The sequence below is a fragment of the Zootoca vivipara genome, chromosome 2 (genome assembly GCF_965207765.1).
Source record: "Zootoca vivipara chromosome 2, rZooViv2.hap1.1, whole genome shotgun sequence".
Taxonomy (NCBI): Eukaryota; Metazoa; Chordata; class Lepidosauria; order Squamata; family Lacertidae; genus Zootoca; species Zootoca vivipara.
The window spans coordinates 30,996,180-31,023,910 of record NC_142584.1 but is presented as its reverse complement, the minus strand read 5'-3'; the positions used below and the strand labels follow the sequence as shown (position 1 = coordinate 31,023,910).

Sequence of the window (27,731 nt, the reverse complement as noted above, 5' to 3'; positions counted from 1 at the left end):
TCCGCCGGGCCATCTTGGTCTCAGTAGGCGCCAAGTGGCTTGTTAGGCAGGCAAGAATATCTTTGAGAGATGTCTCACTCAGCTTCGCTGGAGCAAGTAATGCCTTGGCCAGCTTGAAGGTCTCGGGCCCACAGTAGCTCAGGAATGTGGCCCTTCTTTTGCTGGCATCGGTGATCCCTTGAGCCACTGCAAAGAACTCGAAGCGTTCGACGTAGTCTTCCCAGGTGTGGGGCTCTGATGGCTGGAAGGGCTCCAATACCCTTGGACTCTCCATTGTCCTAGCGGGCAGGGTCGTCTTCTCAGCTGGCCAGTGAGTCTTGTTCTCAGCTGCAATCCGGACTCTGAGGCAGGGTTGTGTTTAACCGCTCCTCAGCATTCCGGATCCCACCTTCGTCGCCAGTTGTGACGTGGGGTTTGTGATTTCAGCTCTCTTGACAAAACATGCTGGAGACAGTTCTCTAGTAACAGCTCTTTATTAAAGTGAACAAGACTGAAAACTGAGGAGAGGAAAGCTACATTTATAGGGACAGGGGACTAGCTAGGAAGGGATACATTTTGGAGGGAACAATATCACGCAATCACAGTGCTGCCTTTTGGAGGAAACCAATAAGACAGAGGATCCAAATACAGCAGCTTAAATGAACCAATAGTAGCTGTACCCTCTGGAACCAAAAGGCAGTTGCTTTACCCTAATGCAAATACAGACAATAATAATACAGATATAAAATCCTTTGACTCAATACACAACAGTTACTTCAATTGCTTGGGGCATGTCCGAAACCTCCTTGCCTGTGTTCTGAGGGAAAGCACTAGTGAAGACCTAGTTCTGTTCTGCCAGAGGAAAGGCAGCTGTCAATCAAAGTAGAGCTGGCTCAGAAATCAGCACATTTTAGCAAAACGCACAGGAGCACAGTGTGTAACTTTAGTCTAGGTAGGGGGGGTGCCCTTGTAAGGTGCCCAGGAACATTATTAGAAAATGCTATATAATCTAGGCCCCAAATGGCTCCTTAAACCATTGTTACAGTTGCCAAAATGGAATGCCTAGCTTCCATTTTGGGGCCAGAAAGCTCAAACGCTGTATTTTTCAATATGACTTCTTTGTTCCTGAAATTCATTCTGATTGTGCAGATAAAAGATAACGGATAGAATTCTACAGAATGGTTGATAGTGTGTGAAAACAATCAAGACCAAGGGATGCAATTCCAGATGGTGGAGATTTCAGGCGCCATCGTGGCACCCAGGAATCTTCACTTGGTTGCAGGTGGCCAATAGCCAGGTGCATATTGAGTACGTCTTACCTGCTGATTTGTACTGCTTCTATTCCTATCACCATCATGGGTAAACCAGCTTTAACACAATACAACTGATTGTGGGCCTTAATGGGACCCTAGTATGCCACTGGCCCCGTCTGTTCCCAGTTCTCCTATGCTGTGTGTAGAACCCAGAAGTGCTGCCTGCTCCTAGGGATTCTGGGTAGTTCTTTCTTTTGCCAGAGGAACAGCTTAAGTGAGCAAATCGCTGCATGTCTCTAATAGAGTAATCCTCCCTGCTGCACCGCTCTGAGAGTGTGTGGGTAAGCTCCTATTCTCTTTCTCGGGGGGCATCACGTGGCCTGGTTTTATCTCCACCGTGCCACCCAGAGACCTTGAGCTCAGTGGTAGAACACATGCTTTACCAGGGTCAGACCCTGACATCTCTGGATACAGAGGTACTGTTTAAAAGGAACTGCCTCTTATAGTTGCCTCATTTCTGAATGAGGATAAATTTACACAGAAAATGTATCCGGTTGGACTTCTGTAATTAGATTCTCAATGGATTAGACCAGGCACCCCCCAAACTGTGTCCCTCCAGATGTTTTGGCCTACAACTCCCATGATCCCCAGGACCAGTGGTCGGGGAAGATGGGAATTGTAGTCCAAAACATCTGGAGGGCTGAAATTTGGGGGTGCCTGGATTAGACTGTTTAAACATGCAGTCTCTCTGGACTGCAGCTTCCTCTCAGCTAGTATGTTGAAATACATGTGTTCTGTCACTAGGGGGTGCCAAAATGCTATTTGCCTGCTACCGGTAACTGCATTTGTTGTCTCATCAGATGAGTAAGCATGAAAACCAGTGCTTTTTTTCTGGGGGGATGCAGGAGTACGCATAGCCCTAAACATTTTGTGAATCTAAGTTTGGCCTCACTGAGGGGCAGTATTTCAATATGAGCAGGAAAATGAGTACCCCTAAACTTTTTTTAAAAGAAAAAACACACTGATGAAAACTATTCCTACTACTGTATTGAATTAAGTATACTCTGAGTGCTTATAGGGCAGGATTTGACAAATTGTTGCCCATAGCAGAAGCCCACACAAGGACTCCTGCTAGAGCAATGGGACTTCCCACCCCACTCTCATTTTCCTGCAATGCCCATTGACTCCGAGCGGAGGGAAGCCAGGACGTGTTTGTGTGTTAGAGAGAGAGAGTTACAGAATAGATGCTTTCCTTGCCTGGGCTGCACAAGCGAAGGGTCGAGAAGAACTGGGACAATCCTGAGCAGACACTCGGTACTGGACTTGGTGCTGTGGTCTGAGACGGTGGTTTCCCTTCCATGTGCACACTTGGCAGTGCTGGTTTCTAAGGGATGACGTTGAACTCCTTGCCACTTCCAAAGACATTTCCTTTTTTGGCGGAAGTGGATATGCTCTTTGCTCTGCTTCTCCTCACCAACCCCATTCATTGCCTTCTCAGGTGCAGAAGTAGCCAAAGATGAGGGACAAGGAGCAGCGGCAGTATTACCACGGCAAGGACAGTGTCCCCCCCACCCCACCCCCTTCACCCTGCAGCTTCCTTCTCCTTGGGCAGTCCCAGTGTGTCCCCCATGAAGCTAAGAGCCCCAGGCTCTGGGGCTCTGTCAGGATGCAAATGAAGCAAGGCTGGCAGGGCCTATTGGAAGAGGTGTGATCCAACTCTCGGATACAATGTGTGAGAAGACACTGGCACCAGCTGAGACTAGTACGAGGCAGGCAACGTGTTGGCAAAGCAGCACCCTCTCCTGACTGCGTGTGTAATTAAGGTTTAAAATCCTCATTAAACATTAGGCTGCCAAGTTGAGTTGGGGCCCAGATCCGGGTTGCCCCCAAACTGCTTCAGATCTGATCCCAAGTGCTTGATCGGGCCCCAGATCAGATCAGGGTGATGGTGCACAGACCTCATTTATACCATGGAAGAGCCAATGGAATATAAGAGGAGAAACCTGTATATCTAGCAGCTGTTAACTTGAATTCCCCGTCATTACAAAAGAACCAGTTCAGACAGGTTTCCCCAGAAATCCTGCGACGAGTTAGCATTGCATCCCATTTGAGCAATGGCCTGCAGTTGTTTGGATGGGTGTCACATGGTTATGTAACAAATTCTCAGAGATGATTACTTCCGCAGTGGGCGGCTGTCACCTGACATACAGAACTTATGCTGTTGGTTGCCACATGGGTCAAAGAGAGCCATCCTGGTTGCATGTTTGAGACCAAACCAGGTAAGATCATAACTTAGCATTTAATTTACAGGTTTTTAAAAATGCAAATGACGTCAGCTGGAGGGGTGTGTGTGTGTGTGTGTGTGTGTGTGACTTTCTGTGTCTGATCATTATTTGCATCCCAGTAGGTGTGGAAAGGGTGGTGGTTAAGCCTTCCTTTCCCTTCTGCTAACTGAAGAAAATTCCTGCTTAGAAGGTGCAATTTTCTTTGAGAGGAAAATTCCTGGCAGAATACAGGGGGTGGCCTGGTTATGGCGGTGCCATGTGGAACTCTGGTTCCAGTTGGGATACATGAACTGACCAGAATCCCTATGTTAGAACCAGCCTTACCTTGATGTGTGTGCAACTCAGGGGTGCTGCTGCCATTATTGTTAAGAGCATGGGTAGGCAAACTAAGGCCCAGGGGCCGGATCTGGCCCAATCGCCTTCTAAATCCGGCCCGCGGATGGTCCGGGAATCAGCGTGGTTTAAATGAGTAGAATGTGTGCTTTTATTTAAAATGCATCTCTGGGTTATTTGTGGGGCATAGGAATTCATTCACCGTCCCCCCCCCCCCACATGGGGTGCCGCAGGGGAATATCTTATCTCTAGTGCTATTTTAATATCTACCTATGACATTGCCTTGCCCCACATGTGCCCACTCAACCACTTCAATCAGCAGAATTAACACTGCTACAGATGCCACATCTGTAAGAACTTGATTGTTGAGTATGGCAGCACCTATCACTGCAGAACTCCCTGCCTATTGAAATCAAGCAGGCACCTTCTAAAAAACACTGTTTCAACAAGCCTACCTAGATGCTTAGAAAGTTGAGGTGATTTAGTATTTTAATTTTTGTGTGTTTAAAAGTAGGGTTGTATCCCCCTCCCCCCCCCGATTTTATTGATTTATCTTTTTCTTAACCACTTTGAGGTTCCCCAATCAATCAATCAATCAAATAACATTGCTTCTGGGAATTCTGCCTGGAAGCTGACAGATTACACATTATCAGGCACTTGACACTGAGACTGGCCCTACCATTGGGCAAAGTGAGGCAACTGGCTCATGCAGCACATACTGGGTGGCAGCAGCTCCCCTGGCTGCATCTCCTGAGTTCCCAAGCCATTCCCTGTCTTCTGGAAGTCAGAACATATGTGTGTCACATACCTTTCCTGGAACTCCTGTTGCCAGGGCGGAGGTAAGATTGCAGTGCCAGTCCAGTCAGTTTACATACGTGGAATGGGGAAGAGGTGCCATTTTGTCTTTTGCCTCAGGCAGTAAAATGTCTTGAGCCGGCCCTGTTTAGCCCTGAAACACACACACACACACACACACACACACACACACACACACACAGCATCTGAGCATGTCACATTCTAATGCACCAAACTAGCCTTCCCACTCCTCCCTACTGCCCCCTCAAATAGTTTTAATAGTCTCAGTACATGCCCGTCCTACATACACCCTGCTCAGCTTATCTTGGGAAACTGAAGCAATATCTGCCAGCCTAAATACGCAGCTTGTGTTTCTCTTCGCCGCCTTTGCTGTTTCCACTGCCTACATCTGTCTTCTTTATTACTCTGACCCCCTTCCGTTCCCTCCCAATCCCATCCATATCTTTTCTCCTCCAACTCGTCTTGTCTTCCTTTACTCTCCCTGTGGCCTATGTGATATAGCCTGCAATTTGAGTTTCCAGCTGTTTTATCCAGCTGTTTATATTATTTTATCCAGCTGTTTATATTATTATCATCATACCCTCCAACATTTCTCTGATGAAAATAGGGATGTCCTATTCAACAACAACAACAAAAACAAACAAACAAACAAACAAACAAACTTTTTATACCCCACCCATCTGACTGGTTTGCCACTCAGGGCGACTTCTAACATATATAAGAAACATAAGGCATTATACATTTTTTTAAAAACTTCCCTAACATAGGGCTGCCATCAGATGGCTCAGGGGTCAGATAACTCCATACCCTCCAACAATTCTCTGATGAAAATACGGACATCCTAAAGAAAAGCGGGATGTTATAGGATTAAATAAAAAATCTGAATGACTTCTATAAAAGTGGTACATCCCTGGAAAATAGGGACACTTGGAGGGTCTATAATTATCATTGTATTTTATTTATTTATTTATTTATTTATTTATTTATTTATTTATTTACATACATACATACATACATACATACATACATACATACATACTGCCCTATACCCTCAGGTCTCAGGGCGGTTCACAACATAAAATCACAATATAAAAACACAAAATACATAATTTACCTGCTCAATTTGTGTGTGCCAGGCTGCAGCTAAAAGGCACAGAAGCAGGGGCATTAAAAAGAAAAGGGTGACCCTTTTCCCATAATCTGTTCTGGCAAATTTCATGATTCCCCTCCCTGTTCCAAACAGCTTATTTCTTTCTTTATTACATTCACATCACACTTTTGTCTCCAAGGAGTTCAAGGTGGAATACATGGTTCTCCTTATACCCATTCAATCCTGACAACAACCCTGTGAGGTAGGTTAAACTGAGAGGCAGTGACCAGTCCATGGTGACCCAGTGAGCTTTATGGCTGAGTGGGGATTTGAACCCTAGTCTTCCAGGTCCTAATCCACTATGCAACACTGGCTCTTTTATAGGGTTGTCATATTTCCAAAAGTAAAAACCAGGACATCCTGAAGGTTGTTGAGCTTTTTTTAAGGAAACACCCCAAACTGCTGTTTACAAAGACAAAAAAGAAAAAGAAAAAAAGCACCAGAATTTTTCTATTGACTTGCCTAAGTTCCAGGACAAACCACCACCCCGGACATCTATTCTGCCTTTTAAGTCCCGTTAATGTCCGGGGAAACCGGATGTATGACAGCCCTAGGCTACTTGACTGGCCAGAGATCAGGAAACTAATATGAATTTTATAGTGCTTTCTTCTCTCTCTGTGTATGGTATACGTTTGTGTTTAGGTATTAGCTTATTTTAAATATGCCTACACACACACACAGAAAGAAATCTACTCGTATCCTTTAATATTGGCCATATCTGTGGGCCAATACTAATAATTTCCCAACATTTATAACTGGCATTTATAAAGTCTCATGATTTGAGAGGAATTGATTTTTTAAAAAAAGTTTTTCAGAACTGGCACGGCAGCCCTTTAAATAAATCCCCTGAGCCATTGTGGGAAAGGCTTATGCTAAGAAGATAAATGAAAAAGCTGTTTACACCAACACAGGTTTTCTATTATGAAGGAAGACACAAATCAGGTTGGAGTAATGAGGGTTCTGCTGAATACCGAAAAATAATACAATAGTAATCCACGTTCATAATAAACTCTTCCAACTGTGACCCCCCCTCTCCTCACATCCACAAAACTGTACATTCATCTGTGCTACACACAGATGGAGAGCATAGCTGCCAAGTTATCCCTTTTTTTAAGGGAAATTTCCTTATGCTGAATAGGCTTCCTCATGAGAAAAGGGAAAACTTGGCAGCTATGATGGAGAGCTGTAAGTATTTAGAATATACTTTTAAAACTGCAGATCCAGGAATGTTTGAAGAGGGAAGTGTTCTGCTTTAATATCAGGAATGGCCCTTTAAGAATGGGATGTGATAGTCCTGGGTCTCTCTCTTGCGGTCTGCCTCTACGCTTTTCCTATTTGCCTCCAGCAGAGCTCCGCGCTCCCTTTTTCAAACATACCCGCTGCCCTGCCCTTCCCATGTCCTTCGGCAGTGGTGAGCAGAGCAGCACTGTTCCTGCCTGAACAAGCTGCTCTTAATGACACAGAGAGACAAGGGCAAGGGACACGGCCCCATTGGGATGGAGACACAAGCAGAACGGGAGCGGTGGAAGCTGCCAGAGCAGAGGCTGATAAAATGGGCAGAGCCTAGGGATGGGACCGGGGCCAACTTCTCCAAGCTAGAGCGAAGCAACATGAGCTTACAGCCCAGTGAGCATTTCTGACTGCACACTGGGGCACTTCTGCCAAGAAGGCCACCTGCATTACTCTTCTCTCTCTCTCTCTCTCTCTCTCTCTCTCTCTCTCTCTCTCTCTCTCTCTCTCTCCTTCCTGCTGGGACAGCCTTGCTTGTTATTTGATCCTGCGGAAGCACCAGGACATTGGCTCTCACTCTGCAGTGTCCTGTGCTCTGCAGGGAAGAATGGAGCCACAGCAGGGCGAGATGCTGTTGAAGAACAACAGCCAGGAATGGTGCCCAGAGAGAAGGAAAGAGGAGCAGCCCAAGGCAGCAGATGTGACTGGCGGAGGACCACTGCAGGGAGCGTCTTCTTTAAGCCCCAAGGTGGTGCCAGTAGAGGGGAACGGTTGCCAGGATGGAGGTGAGAGGAGGCTAGGACAAGGGGTCTCCCCAAGCCGAGAGGACGCAGGTGTCAAGGGACAGCTGCCAAATGGCTCCAGTAGAGAAGGCCCTTCGGAAGAGGAGATTTCAGAAGAACACAGCCTAAGGGCCCCCCAAGGCAATTCAGGCCTAGGCAAAGATGGAAGTCTCACTTCTCCCCAAGGAAACAAGGTGAGCATATTTAAAAGACCAGCCAAGGAGGACCTGGAGCCAACTGGAGGGAGGAGGTCTGAGGAATCCCTGATGCGGGAGCTCTCTGAAATGGTCCAGGATGTGGTGAAGAACAGCAGCTGGTGGGAGAGGCATGGCATTGACGGCACAATCATCGCTTTGAACATTCTCTCCCTGCCAGTAGGTAAGGAGAATGCCTCAGGTGCTCATTGAACTTGCAGAGTGGGGTGGGAGGAAGGCTGGGGAATCCTGTGATTCTTGACTGGTGCTATTATACCTTAAAGCTTACCGATCTTAAGCCCTGTGATGTGATCAAAGAAGGGAAAGCATAGGTTGCCAACTGCTGAGCTACCAAGGCATGGGCATTGTCCAGTCTTACCCTGCACAGAGGCTTTTCTAGGGCATCTGCCTGACTGCTGAGAGATGGGTTGGTTAGAATGCCCTGGGACTTGTCTCTGACCCTCACAGCATGAAGTACTGTACCTTAACGTCCTTGCGTCCTTAGCAAAGCATGGGGTGGGGGGGGGGGTAGGGCTACTATTTCATTTTACCACTTACGGCCGCATAGTCCCTGGACTAAGCAAAAGAAAAGGATGGTGGAGCTTTCCCACATTGAAAAGTGACTCAGGGCAACACTGTGCTGATGTTATTATAAATCTTGAGATATTCCCCGTAGAAACTTCTTTGTGGAGGAGCTCTCCAATGTAGCTCAGTGGGTATGTTGCAAATGGGATCAAGCAAGAACACAGCAAGTCACAGCAAACATTACTGCAGTGGTTTCGGAAATCTGCATTGATGTTGGCAGGTGCTTTTACAGAGCTAATCTGGTGAATTTCAGATCAGTCACTATTTTGCTGCACAGCCTGACCCCCTGCTCGTTAGTCATCCTGCATCATAAAATCAGTGCTATCTAACAGTAAGGTCAGTTATGGAGTGCCCAGGTGGTATGAGGTTATTTACAGGGGACAGAGACACTCTGGGAATTTAATTTTTGGGATGTATTTGACCAGACTATTCCTCAACCAGCTGAAGAGTCTGGAGGATGTTCTCCTTCATATCTGTCCCAACTGGCATGAAAATTTATTTATTATCCCTCCTTCAACATGAGGTCCCATGGTGGGTTACAGCAAAAACGGATAAATATGCCTTAAACCAGGCATCCCCAAACTGCGGCCCTCCAGATGTTTTGGCCTACAACTCCCATGACCCCTAGCTAACAGGACCAGTGGTCAGGGATGATGGGAATTGTAGTCCAAAACATCTGGAGGGCTGAAGTTTGGGGATGCCTGCCTTAAACAATTCCAGAATGGAACAGAACAATGTATCTGTGGTTCTTTCGCATTGACTTAGCTGAGTACATTTGAAAGTCCAACAAGAACAGTGTTTCCCAAACTGTTTTTGGACTACAACTCCCATCATCCCTGACCACTGGTCCTGCTAGCTAGGGATGATGGGAGCTGTAATCCAACAACAGCTGGAGACCAAAGTCTGGGAAACCCTGAACTAGACCATCTTGAAAGACATGGAAGTTGTTGCTTATCCTGACCCTGCCAATGATGTGGCAAAATATGCCACAATGGCATCACCTACACGACACTGAGTTGCAAAAGATCTGCCTCTCATTTTAATGCCTATTTGGGTCATCAAAAAAGAAAAAAAGAAAAAACCACACGGCTAGGGTAAACAAACAAACAAACAAACAAAAACCGACCCCAAAACAAACCACTTTTGGGCAGCCCTCAATTCAAAGTGTCCAGGCTTCATTCAGTTTGGGTCATATTCATACCATACATTTAAAGCAAATGGCTTATTCTAAAGAATTCTGGGAAGGGTCAGTTACTTCTCACAGAGCTGTCATTCCCAGCACCCTTAACAAACTGCAGTTCTTGGGATTCGTTAGGGACGTCATGTGCTTTAAATGTACAGGTGAAACTCGGAAAATTAGAATATCATCGAAAAGTGCATTTATTTTTCTTTTAATTTTGACAAATGCTTTCTTTTGGAAATTCCACAGTAATAAAACAAATAGTTACAATAATACAAAAATAAAAATAAACACCGCTATGACATTTCATTCATTCCATTCCATTTATAATTGACCTGCCTAATGACAAATAATTACAATTACAACAAATAAAGGCTTGACATATCTTGCTTTGTATGTCATGCATCTATCTCATATATTGGTTTCACCTTTTAAGTTGCATTACTGAAATAAATGCACTTTTCGACGATATTCTAATTTTCCGAGTTTCACCCGTATGGTGCAGGTGTGACCCTTATCTTCACAAGTGTCTTGATTCTGTCTGACTACCAGAGAGTATGATCAACCTCCTTTCTAGCTATGAGTTGAGCCCAAATAATTCTAAGGTCCTTGTTGCTATCATGATAGAGCTGGTTAGGACCATGGACCTTCTAGGTCCTTTGATTACCTCTAGCAGAAGGTTCTAAATGTTTCCTCTCTCTCCCCAGGGTTCCTGCTTCTGCGTTCTGACAATCTGTTTCCTTTCCTGTTGGGCATTGCCATCTTGGGTGTGGTACATCAAACCCTCGCTGTGAAGGGGAGCCACCTGGCCACCCACAATGCTCTGGCAGAGTCCAAGTCCTGGGGGAAAATATGGGCCATATTCTTCCTTGAGGTGCGTTTTCGCTTTCAGCAGCTCCTGTTCTGTGAGAGAATGCAAAGAGGTTTGACTCATCTCAGCTCATTCCCCCCTTTTATTTTAGAGAAGGAGAGTGGAAAGCTATGTATGTATGTATGTATGTACGTACGTACGTACGGTATGTATGTATGTATGTGTGGCAGTGTGAGGCTATTTCTTCAGCTGCAGTTGCCCCCTCCTTTTACATTAAAAGCACGTTTTACATTTACATAAACACTTTACATTTAAAGCACCCCCAAAGAAAAAGGATCCTAGAAACTGCAATTTGTGCTGGGACTTCCTCAACTAGGCCCTCCAGCTGTTTTGAGACTACAATCCCCATCATCCCTGACCACTGGTCCTGCTAGCTAGGGATCATGGGAGTTGTAGGCCAAAAACATCTGGAGGGTGTTTGAGGAAGCCTGATCTAAAGTAATTGATGAAAGCATCTTTCCGTCCCTGTGAAATAACTAGGTGTTATTTCACCATCAAATAAATGATTAGGGGGTTACAAACAGCACCAGCATTTCCCTCCATGTAATACAGATAATAAACCTAACGGGATCCAGTACCACTCTATCTCCTCTAAGGACAATCTCCACCAGAGGTTGCATCTTTTGTTGCATTTCTGCCAACATGAAGCATTACCATTGCCTTGAAAGTGGACCATTTGAACTGGCATATAAAACCACCAATGAACGAACTTGAGAGTTATCTTGGAGATTAGTGGAGAATGTGGTCAAGGGGGTTCATGTGCCACATTTTGCTCCATAGATCTGACCCCATATCTGTTTCTTACGCTGTCTTAGCCTCAGAAAAGAAGGAAATAATATTTGTGTAGGGTCAGACAAAAACTGAGAAATCCGAAAAAGCTCCCATTTTCTTGAAAGGTTGCTCTGAAATAGGGGTACATTGAATATAGAAATATTTCCCTTGAAAGAAGTTCTTTCCATCATTATGTCCATCGTTTTCCTATCTTGTGTTGAAAATGGAGAGTGGCAGGGCGTCGGCAGCACAGGCAACATACGAGGCACCAGTCTTTTATAACCTTTAGGCCACATCAACACGGCACACCTCGCAAAGGGATTGCTAAATGCTTTCTCACAAATCCTGGGTAGCAAGATTCAAGGAGTGGCTCTCAAAGGTGAATCTGTGGCGTCTGTGAAACTTCAGCTCTACTCAAGGTGTAGTTGAACCTGGCAAAGCTTTAGAGAACAGTTGCCCTAATTGAAAGATGTCAAAATAAGATTGCAAGATTGAGGAAATTCCCAACTGCTTGATTCAGATTGAGTATAAAACAAATTCACAGCCAACCTTGCCCTTTTATTTTGCAAAATGAAGTTATTCAAATTGCCTGCAACAATTTCCGAATCTTATATGAAATTGAAATTGGGATAACCTGTACTAAAAAAAAGAGCCTAGGGGAGGGTCTGGGGTATGATCTTTAATGCATATTTGCACACGTGTGTAACTGCAGGTGAAGAAAGTCACTTAGGCTGCAGTTTTAAGCCTCTGAGATGATATGCATAGGGTTGTGTTTTTGGGGAGCCATCTGGAACAGGAAACCAATGAGAAGTCAAATAATGAAATTTCCTTCCCCAGCAGCCACTTCTGTGCTCTCCAAGTAGTCCTTTCTCTTCAAAACAGGTTTACAAGCTACGTTTAATGTGTAGTTGGACCCTCGGGTGATGCAAACAGGTGAAAATCCTCATTGTTGCGTTATGGACCCTATTGTGAAACTACTCATTCTAACACAGTCACATTTGAATCAGGGAGGCTATGCTGAATTAAGTAATTTGAGCATTTACCATAAAACAGATTGAGATTGTATCCTGACAAGACAGAAGTACTGTTTGTGGGGGACAGGAGGCGGGCGGGTGTGGAGGACTCCCTGGTCCTGAATGGGGTAACTGTGCCCCTGAAAGACCAGGTGCGCAGCCTGGGAGTCATTTTAGACTCACAGCTGTCCATGGAGGCACAGGTCAACTCTGTGTCCAAGGCAGCTGTTTATCAGCTCCATCTGGTACGCAGGCTGAGTCCCTACCTGCCCACTGACTGTCTCTCCAGAGTGGTGCATGCTCTAGTTATCTCTCGCTTGGACTACTGCAATGCACTCTACGTGGGGCTACCTTTGAAGGTGACCCGGAAACTACAACTAATCCAGAATGCGGCAGCTAGACTGGTGACTGGGAGCGGCCGCCGAGATCACATAACACCGGTCCTAAAAGACCTACATTGGCTCCCAGTACGTTTCCGAGCACAATTCAAAGTGTTGGTGTTGACCTTTAAAGCCCTAAACGGCCTCGGTCCGGTATACCTGAAGGAGCGTCTCCACCCCCATTGTTCTGCCCAGACACTGAGGTCCAGCTCCGAGGGCCTTCTGGCGGTTCCCTCATTACGAGAAGCCAAGTTACAGGGAACCAGGCAGAGGGCCTTCTCGGTAGTGGCACCCACCCTGTGGAATGCCCTCCCACTAGAGGTCAAAGAGAACAACAATTACCAGACCTTTAGAAGGCATCTCAAGGCCTTAAAAGTTTAGGGAAGCTTTTAATGTTTGATGGATTTCTGTATTTTAGAATTTCTGTTTTTTTGGAAGCTGCCCAGAGTGGCTGGGGGAACCCGGCCAGATGGGCGGGGTATAAATAATATATTATTATTATTATTATTATTAAACAGCAGTGTTCTAGAGGTTATCTCCTAGTAGGACTTGTTGAGCTTACAAGGCTTGCAGCCTCATGTAAAATTCTATAATATTATCACTTCTGAGAGCCCTTGATAAATATATACTACATACATGAGTGGGCAGTGTTCCTTTATTTACCATTTCTTTCTGTCCCAGGTTTGCACTGCTTTCACGGCAGAACAGGCGTCCTACAACCATGTGAAAATCCACCACGCTTACACAAATGTCATCGGCCTGGGAGACTCTAGCACATGGAAGCTTCCCTTCCTGAACCGCTATGTTTACATGTTCATTTCACCCATCGCAGTGCCCATCCTCACCCCTTTTGTAGCCATTGGTACGTTGCTCTCCTCTGAATCCTGTTACTTTTCAAATAGAACATTTATCCTAGACAATTTTAAGAATCTGCATGCAGAAGGTGATTTAAGTCTCTCCACTCATTAAGATATTTTTGGTTATTGTATCTCACAGTATGTGTAGCATTTTTTCTTTGCCTCATAGAGTAAGAGGATGGGAAAGGACCAAAGATATGCTACTCTAGCGGTTCTAAACCTTTTCGGTATGACAACCCACCAGTCGAAATTTACTTGGTATGGTGTGAGTCATTTTTTTCACTGTCGCAGGGAGGGTGCGGGTGGCGCTGTGGGTTAAACCACAGAGCCTAGGGCTTGCCGATCAGAAGGTCGGCGGTTCGAATCCCCGTGACGGGGTGAGCTCCTGTTGCTCAGTCCCAGCTCCTGCCAACTTAGCAGTTCGAAAGCACGTCAAAGTGCAAGTAGATAAATAGGGACCGCTATAGCGGGAAGGTCAACAGCGTTTCCGTGTGCTGCTCTGGTTCACCAGAAGCGGCTTTGTCATGCTGGCCACATGACCTGGAAGCTGTACGCCGGCTCCCTCGGCCAATAACGCGAGATGAGCGCCGCAACCCCAGAGTCGGTCACGACTGGACCTAATGGTCAGGGGTCCCTTTACCTTTACCTTTATGAGTTTTGGACCTTAGGTCTTTGGCAGCCATAGGTTTCACGCATTTTAACTTCAAGTTTGTGCTTATTTTATAACCAGTACATGAGGCATCGAAGCAAAAATGCACTTAATGCTTCTATCAATGTGGAATTATTTGTTGAAATATTTATAGTACTTACAAAGCTATTTGCCATTTTTGTTTATGGGAATCTAAGAACACTAACCATCGGATCACAGGATATTGCAATATTGTTTTAAAAGCGTACAGTTTTACAAGCAGTACTAAAAATACTCATAGGTCATTATCATGAAAAAAAGTATTCAATACGAAGTCTGTTTTGGCAAGTACCAAAGTGGAATGGCTAAGCTTGAATTTTGCCTACCTGGGGTTTGTAAATGTGGGGATTGATGGCATAGACTCGGATCACTATTGATACATATCGTAAATACATTATTTCTTATTTAGACTAAGTGAATTTCAGAGCATCTTTTGCTTCACTGATCCTGGTAGCAGATCTGGTGACGGTTTGCCACAAGGTGCTCATACAGGGAGCAATTTTGAGTGACTATTACAGCTTGTCTGTGATGCACAGGCCCACACCTTGTGGTGAACTGTCATTGGATCTGCTGCACAAATGTGGTTCCCAAGCATTAAAATGTAAGACTCGAGCATTTCTGATGTTCAGGTTTAAGTATCAATGCAGCTGCCCAGATTGGCTGGGGAAACCCAGCCAGATGGGCAGGGTCTGTATGTATGTATGTATGTATAAATAATTTATTTTTAGCGTCAAGAAAACAAAAAGTTTTAGGAACTATTCATCACACCAGTTAAAGATTAAAAACAAAAATTACTTTTGGTTTACTTTAGAAAGTCCATGACCCACAGGTTTCTCAACTCATGTTCCATGGGTTCAGATGTAGTATACTAGTCTAATCCACTTCCATTAGACAAGAACATCTATTTAACCAGTCTCACCTACTTAATTTGGATCAAGTGTTCTCACAGGCTGAGAGAGAGGCCTATAGAACCTAATTCTAGCTATTTGAAGCAAGCAAACAGGCCATTCCACATATCTCTAAAAAACCTGCGTCCACAGGGTTGCTAAGCCAGTCTCATCTGACCTCAAATACTCCTGACCTTAAATATTATGATCAGGCAGGTGGACCTTGAGTGCAGAATAGAACCATTCACCACATCCTACCAAAACTAGTTTTACTGAGGAGTACCTCGATGCCACTCAACAAAATCCACACCTTTTCCTAATTTTCAGTCAAATGTTTAACAATCATTTCATCTGAAGTGAGGTATGTTTTATTTCTCTTTCGATTATAGTATTTCTAAATTTGCACCTACATAAGTGAGCAGAAGCTAATTCTGCACAGATCTGCATCTTCCATTGGCTACTTTTTTGTTGATGCGTTTTTCTGTGGGGAGGGAAGCCTAAGCAAGCCACTGATCTTACCTGAACTATTTCCCCACTCTAAATTCTCTCTCCCCCCCCAACACACACAAAGAGGAAAGCATACCAGGACAGATGCTGTGCCTATATTTTCCCCTGCCACAGAGCTCCCAAGCAGGAGGCCATTAGGGAAATGTGATGAGGAAAAAGAGCTGAACACCCCCTCTCCTAACACCACTGCTTGGCTATATAGAAATGCTTCAAAAATAGAAATGACTGTTCCTGTAGTATTCGCAGGGAGAAGGATGAGGAACGGAGCCTTGCTGCAAACTGCCCCACATGAGGCAGAGCTTCAGGTGCCCCTCAGAAATATGACTTCCCACCTATGGTGTAGCAGCTTAGGGAAAGAGCCCTGAGAGCTGCTACATTCACAGATTCTTGATTCCACAGGCTTGCTTAAAGAAGTTGAATTGAAGACAGCCATCCGGACGCTCTGTTGCATGTTTGTTGGCCTATACTCCCATTACTGGCTGCTGATCAACATCTCAGGTTTCCAGTCCATGTGGTCTGCTCTCAGTTGCATGCTGGTCACACGAGCTCTCCTTTCTCACCCTTACATCCATGTTAATATCTTCCAGGTAAATGCTACCAACTCTGTATCAAGGGCTCTCTTGTTGTTTAACTAATTGATGGTCTTGCGGCAATAGGCCGTGTGACTCTAAACACCCAACACATCTGGCAAATGCTTTGCTCTTTCCCACTGTTGACATGTTTAGTCTGCAATCCTACACACACACACACACATATCTGAACTCCCACTGAACTCAGCAAAACCAGCTTCTGAATGGGAATGCACAAGACTGAACTGTAAGTAGGTTAAAGGATGGGATTCTGCAAAACCTGCAAAGGAAATGGAACAATGAAACATTGGTTGCATGTTTAACTACACTAACACAAACAAAAATATAGATGCCTCTCTAAAAGTATGCATTTTGCCTGCAATCCTGTGCACTCAATTAAGAATAAGTCCCACTCAAATAAGATAAGTGTAATGTAGTTTATAAACAAACTCATTTCCAAGTACATATGATGCAATATTGCAAGTAAACATGGAATTAGGCTGCATCAGATATCTGACAGCATCCATACTTGATGTGATCTTTTGTATATGGATGGATGAATCTGTCCATTTAGGTTTCTTGCAGTTTCTCTCCCCCCCCTTAAATTCAGTTCACTACATTCCTACATTACTTTTTACTTTGTTGAAAAGAAGTCCTCACAAAAAATAGAATGTTAGCATGCATTTCTCCTAATATACAGATTTTTAAATGAAATCTTGCAAAAACATGTACATCTTGCTTGATGTACATGTTTTTGCAAGATTTCCCCTTTATATGTTAATAATAATTTTTTGCTATTAATCTCACTAATATGTGCATTTTTATGCCACATTTCCCCTGAAAAGTGCATTATTTATAATTTTTTGTGTTGCTAAACTGTACAGTGTTGCAGAATTTAGAGAAGTGCGAATTTGGAAGGCTTGCTTGCATTTCAGTTTCCAAATTGTTTCAGAACATACAAATTAGCTAGGTTTGTGTGAACTAAATCAAATTTATTCCCCATCCATGCCTTTATGCAGGTAGTGAATTACTTAATGCAAAATTCTGGGTCTGTTCCATTTCTGAGCGAGTTACTGTTTCTCCACCAGAGAGTGGGGTTCACTGCAATGTATCTGGAAACATGGTTTATTGCTATTATTCAGATGCTTCCTTCTGCAGCTAAGCTTCCTCTCGAGCTCTTAGGAAGGATCAGCAGCAGCTACCTCTTTGTGGTTTTGTCTCGTAGCATATTGGCCTCCCAATGTTCGCAGCTGACAAAAAGCCCAAACGGATTCACATGATGAGCTGCGGCGTTCTGAACTTGCCTCGGAATCCCCTGCTGGACTGGGCCTTTGGGCACTCGATCATCAGCTGTCACGTGGAGCATCATCTCTTCCCAACACTTTCTGATAACATGTGCCTGAAGGTGCGAAGTTGGGTGGCGGATGGACGTGCTGGGTCTTTAGAAAGCAGGAGTGTCTATTGAATGTGGAATGAGTAAGGCGAAGGGGACATGCCTGGTGGTTTTAAGAAGGAAGTGAATTCATGAGAGGTCAAGGTCACATCTCCTCTTGGGATAGAAGAAATTGCATTTATTCTATCCATTATAGGTTTCCTTACCCACTCCTCACCAAAAGGAGGTTACAACAATGCAGCCATCTGCAACAAATACAATTTAAATAAGAAACCCATGCAGTTTAAATAGGAAGGCAGAGGCAGGTATATATTTACATTCTCAGCTATCAAAGACCAGGGTAAAGAGGAGTGTCTTCTGCATCCAATGGAATCTGTACATTGAAGATGCTGGACAAACCTTGGTGCCATGGGAATCCCACAACTTAGGGGCTGTCACAAGGAATGCTGGCTTCCAGGCCACCACATCACATTAGTTTTGAGGGCAGCAGAAATACCAAACACCCTTATTCCCACCAGTCTTAACAGCTGAGAGGTGTTGTAGGGAAGGATGTGGTTGTTCAGATACTTGGGGCCTGAGCCTTTAACTCAGGTCAACAACAAAGAGTTTTGCTGGAGCTGGGGCTGCTTTGTGATGGAAGTGGAGGACAACCCCCCCCCCAGCCACTTGCCAAATATTTGTGGCATAAGGACTGTTCCAGACACTTCAAGTGTCCCTGTTTTCCAGGGACAGTCCTATTATGTGACCCCCAAGCCATCCAAAGGCAGCTCTGTATAGGTAAGTTTTTTAATGTTTAATGTTTTATGAATAATAATAATAATTTATTTATACCCCGCCCATCTGGCCGGGTTCCCCCAGCCACTCTTGGCGGCTTCCAACAAAACATTAAAATACAGAAATCCATCAAACATTAAAAATTTCCCTAAACAGGGCTGCCTTGAGATGCCTTCTAAAGGTCTGGTAATTGTTGTTCTCTTTGACCTCTGGTGGGAGGGCATTCCACAGGGTGGGTGCCACTACCGAGAAGGCCCTCTGCCTGGTTCCCTGTAACTTGGCTTCTCGTAGCGAGGGAACCACCAGAAGACCCTCGGCGCCGGGCAGAACGATGGGGGTGGAGACGCTCCTTCAGGTATACTGGATGTTTTTATATATGTTGGAAGCTACCTAGGGTGGCTGGGGAAACCCAGTCAGATGGGCGGGATATAAACAAAATAATAACTATTTATTGAATAGGATGTCCCTATTTTCATCGGAGAAATGTTGAAGGGCATGCTGTTTAACCACACCCGTCTTTTGCTTCTGCAGCTGGCAAATGAGGTCCCAAGAGGGATTTAGGGGCTATCCTAACTGCTGGAAATATTAGTAATATTAGTAATCACTAGTAATGCTAATTAATGCTGCCTTTCCCTTTTAGATCAAGCCAATTGTTTCCCAGTACTTGAAAGAGAAGAAGTTGACATACAATGAGGATTCTTATTGGTCCCGCCTGAAGTTGTTCCTGGCCAAATATGAAGAACTAATGGTTCACGCACCACCTATTTCTGAACTTGTTGGGATTCAGTGACGACTCTTCTAGGACACACAGCTATTATAAACCTAAGGCAAGACTGCTCTTTCCCAGGATCAAGAATTTTAGAATTCAGATTAGGAACTGGATCAAGCTATCAAGGGGAACACCAGCATGTCTTTAATATCTTCCATATGGACAAGTAGATAACCTTTTGGATAAGAAACTGCATCTGCTCAGTGATGTGTCAAAGGGGAGATCAGTTGCTCCTATAGAAGAGATATTTTTAATACCTTGACTCCCCTCCCCGCTCTCTTTTAATTTTGCACACCAACAACTTTGATGCATCCTTCCCATGAATTATAGGGTAGGGATGGCGAACCTGCAGACCCTCCAATCAAGACATGGCTAGATTAGAATTTCATTATCCCTAACCATGTTTGCTGGGGCTGATGAGAGTTATGTTTCAGCAACAAATGGAGAGCCACAAGTGTGCCACTCCTGCTGTAACGGCTGGGTCATGCGTTATCCTAACCCCCCCCCCATTTAAACAAATGTAATGTTCATGTCAGGAAGCACTTGCACACGGCAAGATGGTTGAGTGCTGTTCCCCTGCACAACTTTGGTGTATAGCTCAGATCAGATTGATGCTGATTTATGAATCCACAATAGAGGAAATTTCATACTGCTTTCCATACATTACAACAGAACATGAAATGCGTGGAGGTTCTGTCTGCAAGGGGGAAAGTAACACATGAAAGATCAAGTTGACTCCTGTCCCAGCGCAGAAAAGAAAACTCAGGGACTTTGTTAAATTTAGCTAAATCACTTTGTTAAGTCAAGCCTCCAATCTAGGACATTTGAAAAGGTGATACTTCTCCATGGAATGATTGATGGGCCTTGAAGGCAAATTTCTCAAACTGCCAAAATGGAAGTTACCTCTGCAAATGATGACAGCCAATAACCCATGGATGGTAGACTTCTTACAAGAATGACGATGTGGGGGAAGCCTATATTAAAGACTGCTGCTGTAGAAATTATTATGCAATTGGGGGGAAGGGGATGGAAGAAAATGAATTCTTATATTCCCTCCCCCCCCCATTTTTTTTTTCTGCGATGGAGAACTTGCGTTCTTGAGATAAAACTGGGAATGCAAATTTACATCCGCGTCTCTTGCCTAATTTATTTTCTTTTGAAAGAATCTGGAGCATCTGCAAGGTCGCAGGTAGCAGAGGCAGGAAGGGAAGATGGGGTGGAACATGGTATGAGCTATCACAGATGTAGTCAGGATATTGAAATCTCTGATAACCACTACTGCTCCGACATTCCAAATTTAGTATTACTGAACTTTAAAGTGAAATTTTTGCAATAGGACAGCCGACTAGGCTCTGTTACGTATCCATGATTTGATGGATTTCATTGATGATTTTTATTTATAAAAAAAACCCTGTCATCCTGAATCTGGCTTCAAGTGTTGAGTATTGTGTAATCAATGTGCCATTTGTTATCACTTGGTACAGCTAGGTTCATGAAGCATCTAGTACGAGGCAAGGTATTTTTGAGAGGGAGAAAAAGTGTGGAAATATTTGGAGGCACAAAATCAGGATGAGATGTGAATGTGAGTACAGTATTCTGTAGTATTCAACATATTAAACAGGGGTGTGCCAACTTGAATAAAATATGGGGGAGTAAGGCCTCTCCTATATAATTGATCAAATGACATGGTGCATGTGCATCATTTGGATGGCAAATGCCCATCAACTCTCAAATACTTTATTTGGCGGGGTGCAAAGACCCCCAGCCCCTAGGAGTTGGCTCCTATGCACTTAACATTTTAACAAAGCCATCACAGAAGAGACAAAGCCTCCTCTCTTCAGAATGATTTCCCCCTGCCTTAGCTATAGTTGAATATTACATGAATATCATCACAAACCATGTTCTTCTGAAAACCATGGTTTGCAGTCATGCATTATTAGGGGAAGCTGGCTTGCATCAACCTTGGATTGAATTGGTGAACATGTTCTGTGAAATTATAGTTAATGGCAGGAAGACAAAGGAAGAGAAGAGGAAGATCACTTTGAAGCAAATAGGAGCCTGATGCCTGCTCTCACTCTCTTAGGCAAGAGTTCAGCAACACAGTAGCTGTGCCAGACCAAGATAACAAATTCATTTTGCTCTGAATATTCATTTCAATTCAGCTAGTTCCTGAAGCTGTTATTCTTTGGTCTTAGTGGATATTGAATGGAATATTCATTACAGAGTATGTTTCACTTGAACTTACCTAGTGCAAAATAGACCAAATTTGAAGGTCTTTCTATATAGCAAGTTTTATTACGAAAGTCATTGTTGTCGTTTATGAACAAATGATCCCCCCATCCAAATGGCAAGAATATAAACCCCTCAACAACATATCAAGCATATAATACAAATCTTTAATGACTGATACATAGGTACAAGTCAGACATGATGCCAAGTCATGGTTAAGGAATCCTAACTATGACAATTCTATGATTTCTGAAATGGCAAGCTATAGCTATAGCTATCACCCCACTTCCAGAGCTCCTACTCCATGGAGGGTAAGAGTGGGATGTAAAAAGGTGAGTGCTGAAAGGATGGAATATAAGATAATACAAGAAGTCATTGATAATGTCTGGAAGCTCAGAGTGAGGTCTGTTTTGAAACTATTGATTTGCAATGTTTTCACTGTTTACCAGCAAATGAATCATGGCAAATTAAGCAGTATGCCACAAGAACAAGAAGTTCTAGAAGTAGAAGATAAACCTGAATGTTCTTGGAAGCCACGGATATAGAACCTGCAGCCCTTCAGATTTTGCTGGGACTCCAGCTCCCATTATCCCTAATCAGCAAAGCCCAAAGAACAGGGGTGATGGAAGTCATACTTCAACAAATGTCTGAAAGGTCATTTGTTGGCCTTTTGTTACACACACACACATATATAATAAAATCTGAGTATTCATCACAATATTTTCAAAGCAACGCACTTACTTCAACTTTTACTTAATAGTCACCAACTGAAAGTAAGGCTTTATCATTTCAGAGGAGAAGCAAACACGGCGTAGAGAATAATCCTGAACTGGCTGACAAGGGTGGATTTTGCTGATCTAATTTCCCATCCATTCCTCTCTATTTGTTCATTAAAGGCTTGATTAATCATCATGATGAATTTCCTCTGTGGTTTACAAAGACCACAGTGCCCCCCAATCCAATGGCAGCAAAATCAAGGGGCAAGGGGGGGGGAGAGGATTAAACTGAGATTTATTTCGATACCATTTCAGATTGTGTGAAGAGGTTAATCCCAATGCCACATGCTGCTGGCATAATCCCAATGCCACATGCTGCTGACAAGCTCTGATCTTGTTCAGAATAAAGTTTAACTATACAGTTCATATACACAGCAGTTGCTATTGCAGTAAAATCGTACTGACTGCATGCAGGTGAAGTTTTTAAGAAAAATTTGCTTGCCACTGAAAATAATGCCTCTCTCTATAGTATCGCCACACAGAGATTAGCAGTGCGATCCTATGCATGTCTATTTATAATCCCATTCTAACCAGTGGAGTTTAACCAACAGATTGCATACTTAGCCAACATCTGCAGGTTGAATGGGGATCCAAGGGGCTTGCTCATATAATTAATTTGCTATCATTGAGGAGTTTACAAAATGGGGTACAGAGTGGATAAAATGGGGAAAACAGATATTCTCTCATACTATGAGAATGGGGCAGTCATTCAATGAAGTTCATTAGCAATAAACTCACAGATGACAGGATAAAATGCTTCACACAATGCACATATATTAACTTGTGGAATTTACTACCACAAAATGTGATGGTAGCTTCTGGTTTGGAAGCCTTCTTGAACTGGATTAGGCACATTTATGAAGGCTAAATCTGCCAATGACAATAAGCCATGGTATTAACTATCACAGGACCCAGCATTTGAAACAGATCGCTTAAAAAATCAGCTAGTCCCTCACACTTCAGGAGAATTGTGTCAGGCCAGCAGGATAGTCAGAAAGCAGTGCTTGCTTGGATATATGTCAGAAGAACTGCCATTGTGGAAGGTCGAAACCATGCACCTATAAATGTAATGTTTATGAACCACTCTGATGACTAAAGTGATTTGGAGTCAGGGCCGGGGAGGGGACTAAATGGATAATAAACTTTCAGCTTCATATGCTGTTTAAATGACTACCAGGCACGGAGAACAAACAGGAGAAGACTATGCTCTTGGTGCTTTGTAAGGCCCCAGAATCTTCCAACTGGCTGTTTCATGAAACAAGAGGCTGGTCTAGACAGACATGGTTTAGATTTAAGAGCTGGAAAAGCTGCAGAGAAAGAGCAGCCAAAATTATCAGGGGGGCAAGAGCAACACCCCCGATGAACATTTACAAACATTTGCAGATTTTTAGTTTACAAAAAATATGATCTACTGGTAATCTAGGATAGTTCAGTCATAGCTGCCAAGTCCGGATCGTAAAGATCCGGGGTCGGCAGCGCGCACATGACCGGAAGTTGCGTGACGCAACTTCCGGTGGCACTTTGCCCTTCTATGGGCATCAGAAAATGGAGGCGCCAGCGCCGGAAGTCGCTTCCGCGCATGACCGGAAACACGTAAAAGCGACTTCCGGCGCTGGCGCCGCCATTTTCTGATGCCCATAGAAGGGCAAAGTGCCACCGGAAGTCGCGTCACGCAACTTCCGGTCATGCGCGGAAGCGACTTCCGGCGCCGGCGCCGCCATTTTCTGGTGCCCATAGAAGGGCAAGCGGCACCAGAAAAATGGCCGGGTAATTAGGGTTGCTAACAATTGCATTCGCCTCCACTCATAGCTGCCAAGTATCCCGTTTTAAGGGACAATACCGGGATTTTTCGCTAAACGGGAGACTGCCGGGAAACGCTAAGAAAGAAGGGGTTTTCCCGGCGGATACGGGATACTTGGCAGCTATGAGTTCAGTTGGTAGAGCATGAGACTCTTAATCTCAGGGTTGTGGGTTTGAGCCCCAACTTGGGCAAAAAACACCCTGCATTGTAGGGGGTTGGGCTAGACGACCCATGTGGTTCCTTCCATCTCTGATTCTATTGAGTAAGGGAGGACATTACAAGAGGTTTATAGAACTATGAATGGTGTGGAGGAAGTGGGTAAGTTTTTATCCCTCTTTTATAATACCAAAGCTTGGGGGGTCATCCAACAAAAGCCGAATGATGGGAGATCAGGACACACAAAGGACATACATCTTCACACAGTGCATGGCCGAACTGCAGAATATGCTGTCACAAGATCTGGCAATAGCTACAAACAGGGATGGCTTTAAAATGGGTTTGTTTGTTTTTTTACACATCAATGGGAAAAGCTACCCATGGCTACTAGTCACGATGGCTCTGTATTATTACCTCCCCTCCAAGTTCAGAGGCAGTAGATCTTGCTCATCCTCCTCAGGAAGCTACTACATGGTGCCATTTTGTGTTGCCCTTTATCCCAACTTCATGGAAACTCTCTTTATTGCAATATGTTACTGAGGAAGTGCCATGAAGGATTCAATACTAGATAACTGTGTATCAGCTTAGTGAGAAATCAGAACATACTAGAAATTATAACGAATATAATTTTTGCATTATACTCCATGTTCTAAAAACCCACATGTTGTGGCATAACAAGTAGTGGATTGCAACAGCTTGTCTTGAAATAAACCTAGGTCATGTTTTTATGCTCTTCTTGGCTATTAAATTAAGGGAGAACAGACAGAGCTAGCAATATTTGTGCTGCGGCACGTTTCCCATCATTCGTGCTGAAATCTTGAATAATTGGCAATTCTGCAGATCAATGACTTCAAGAGAAGATGAAAGGGGAAATATAGTCTATTTTAGGCAGATAAATTATCTAGCCTTGTTTTTTCTTTCTGTGAGTGGTTTATCTAGCAGACCTTTTAGGAAGTATTTATTTATGGCTTCAAGGTCTTTAATAAAAATAGACTTCTAAAGGCATGGTTTGTCCTGGGAACAAAAACAAAACAAAAAATCCTTCAACATATAACTGATGACCAAAAAGAAAAAAAAAAGGGGGGAGGTAGCTGTGAGTAAGGAAGCCAGATTTGGGGGCAGGACAACAAACAGCTATGTCAACTTGAATATTGAGCAAATACTGCAGTATCACAGAGAATGCTGCTACTTACTTGAAAGTAAATGGACTTCTCTCCAACTAAACATGCACAGAATCAGGCTGGATACCTCTTTGGAAACAACATGATTTACAGTGCAATCATAACCCTATGCACACAAAGTCCTGTTGTGTTCAACTGGGGGGCAGGGGCTTGGCCCTGTTGAACTGAGCTGTGAAGAAACTTTCAAAGTAATAAATAGCATTCTGCTTTCCAAAGCTTTATGAGGCTCAGTATGAAAAGGAATGCTCCCCTGGTTTCTCAAGAGCCAGGAAACATCTTTGCAAATATCTCCACATAGCTCAACATTAGGACTTAGGAGATCCACTGCTCTTGTCCTGCCTTTGTTGTTGTATTAATTTTTGTTTTTAATTTTTGTAGGTGGGTGGCTGTAAAATTACATGTATAACTACCAACAGGCTAGTGGCCCCTTCATTTGTTCTTCTCTGCTTTTGGGGGTGGGGGCAGAGTTGCTGTGCGGGTGGTGACTGGAATACAGTATATTAAGTTCTGTTTTGAACTTAAGTTCTGTTTTGAACCAAGCTATAGTACTGTTCCAGATAACTCTGGAACAGCAATGCCTCAGATTAGCATCCATAAAGGGTGGTTGACCAGAAAAGATTCCAGCTGTATCTCGACCTTCAGTTTTACCATTAACATTTGACATGCGGAGCTAGTGAGTCTATGGAAAAATCAGTGTGTCAGAGAAGGATGGGGGAGACCCAGCTTCAAATCCGTCGCTTGGCCATGAAACTCATTGAATAACCTTGAACCAACCACCACCTCTCAGTCTAAACTATCTCACAAGGATTTTATCAAGGTAAAATGAGGCAAGGGAGAGAAATGCATACCTCCTAAAGGCATAATGGTGGAACAAAAATGAAATAAGTGTTTCCTGTTTGACACTATAAAGGTTATATGATGTTAAAAGTTTTATGAGACTGGTTGTGATTGGACAGCATTTTGCACCCAATTCAGAAGGCACTATTTAGTTTATATTACTAGACAAGTAAGGGGCGCAGGTGGCGCTGTGGGTTAAACCACAGAGCCTAGGGCTTGCTGATCAGAAGGTTGGCAGTTTGAATCCCTGCAACGGGGTGAGCTCCCGTTGCTCGGTCCCAGCCCCTGCCAACCTAGCAGTTCGAAAGCACGTCAAAGTGCAAGTAGATAAATAGGGACCGCTACAGCGGGAAGGTAAACAGCATTTCCGTGTGCTGCTCTGGTTCGCCAGAAGCGGCTTTGTCATGCTGGCCACATGACCTGGAAGCTGTATTCTGGCTCCCTTGGCCAATAATGCGAGATGAGCGCGCAACCCCAGAGTCGGTCATGACTGGACCTAATGGTCAGGGGTCCCTTTACCTTTACCTTTTACTAGATAAGTAACTCTTAGGGCTTGGCATTCTCAGGCGTCACACCAAGGTCTTATATCATTTACATCAGTGATCCAGTCTAAACATTTTTTACGCCTGGCAGCCGCTAGCACCACACTTTAGCTAGCACCACACTTATCTAGCTAATGTTAAGGTAGAACTCAATGGAAGAGGAAAGAGGCTGTATTAATCATTAACTAGCCAGAGGGCCTTCTTGGTAGTGGCGCCTGCCCTGTGAAACCCCCTCCCATCAGATGTCAAGGAGATAAGTTACTATACAACCTTTAGAAGACATGCAGGCAGCCCTGTATAGGGAAGTTTTTAACGTTTAATGTTTTATTACATTTTTGTATATGCTGGAAGCGGCTCAGAGTGCCTGGGGCAACCCAGTCAGATGGGAGGGGTATAATAATAAATAATAATAATAACCACAATAATATAGACTGCCTACATGTAATTTGCACTTCTGCATTGTACGGCTGCACATTTACGTTTCACATCTATTGGTGTACGAGAAAGCAAATCTATTTTGTTTCTAGCAAGGGAATTTATGCATGCTGTCTGCAAATCATATGGCTCAGTTTGTGATGAAGTGCAAAGAATTAGTATGGACCAGGGTGGGTTAAAGCCCTATTACGAGGCTGGGCTACTGCTGCACATGGACAGTCAATTGTCGACTCACTGTTGAACAGAATACAACTCCGGGCTGGACAAGTGTGGTTATTCTCCATCATCGTAGCCATAGGCGTAGCCAGGATTTTAGTTATCGAGAGGCAGAACGTCAGATTTGTATTGATTTTGATTCAGAAGAACCATAGAGTTCCGCAGCCACCTGGCCAAGGCATGAGAGGCGCATTCCGTCACGTGCTTCCTCCGTGGCCGCGCTCTGAATTTCCGGGTTGGGCCGGTCCTATGCTAAATAGCTTGCGCTCGGCGCGATTGGCCCTCTCCCGAG

At 44.0% G+C, this 27,731-nt stretch overlaps 1 protein-coding gene and 1 long non-coding RNA gene across 4 annotated transcripts in view; one reads left to right on the top strand and one right to left on the bottom strand.

Annotated features, from left to right (window-relative positions):
- FADS6 (fatty acid desaturase 6) overlaps positions 1–20,390 on the top strand; it is a 24,909-nt gene extending 4,519 nt beyond the window's left edge. Inside the window, exons 2-8 of one of the 2 annotated variants that reach the window (XM_060271857.2) lie at positions 3,418–3,511; positions 7,648–8,206; positions 10,495–10,661; positions 13,504–13,684; positions 16,161–16,348; positions 17,556–17,735; positions 19,138–20,390. In XM_060271857.2, the coding sequence (XP_060127840.2) occupies positions 3,418–3,511; positions 7,648–8,206; positions 10,495–10,661; positions 13,504–13,684; positions 16,161–16,348; positions 17,556–17,735; positions 19,138–19,287 (1,519 nt within the window). In that variant the 3' untranslated portion in view covers positions 19,288–20,390. Of the gene's footprint in view, positions 1–3,415; positions 3,512–7,574; positions 8,207–10,494; positions 10,662–13,503; positions 13,685–16,160; positions 16,349–17,555; positions 17,736–19,137 lie in introns of those variants that run through there. The other variant, XM_035104409.3, reaches the window with a different exon arrangement.
- LOC148686796 (uncharacterized) lies at positions 15,603–27,664 on the bottom strand. Of its 2 annotated transcripts, XR_015948022.1 has the most exons (3): positions 27,459–27,664; positions 17,533–17,826; positions 15,603–16,610 (listed from the first exon to the last, which is right to left on the bottom strand). It is a non-coding gene; the product is annotated as an uncharacterized LOC148686796 (long non-coding RNA). The 2 variants fall into 2 exon arrangements; XR_015948021.1 differs by lacking the exon at positions 15,603–16,610 and having other exon boundaries at positions 17,302–17,826.
- Between the last annotated feature and the right edge of the window lie 67 nt (positions 27,665–27,731).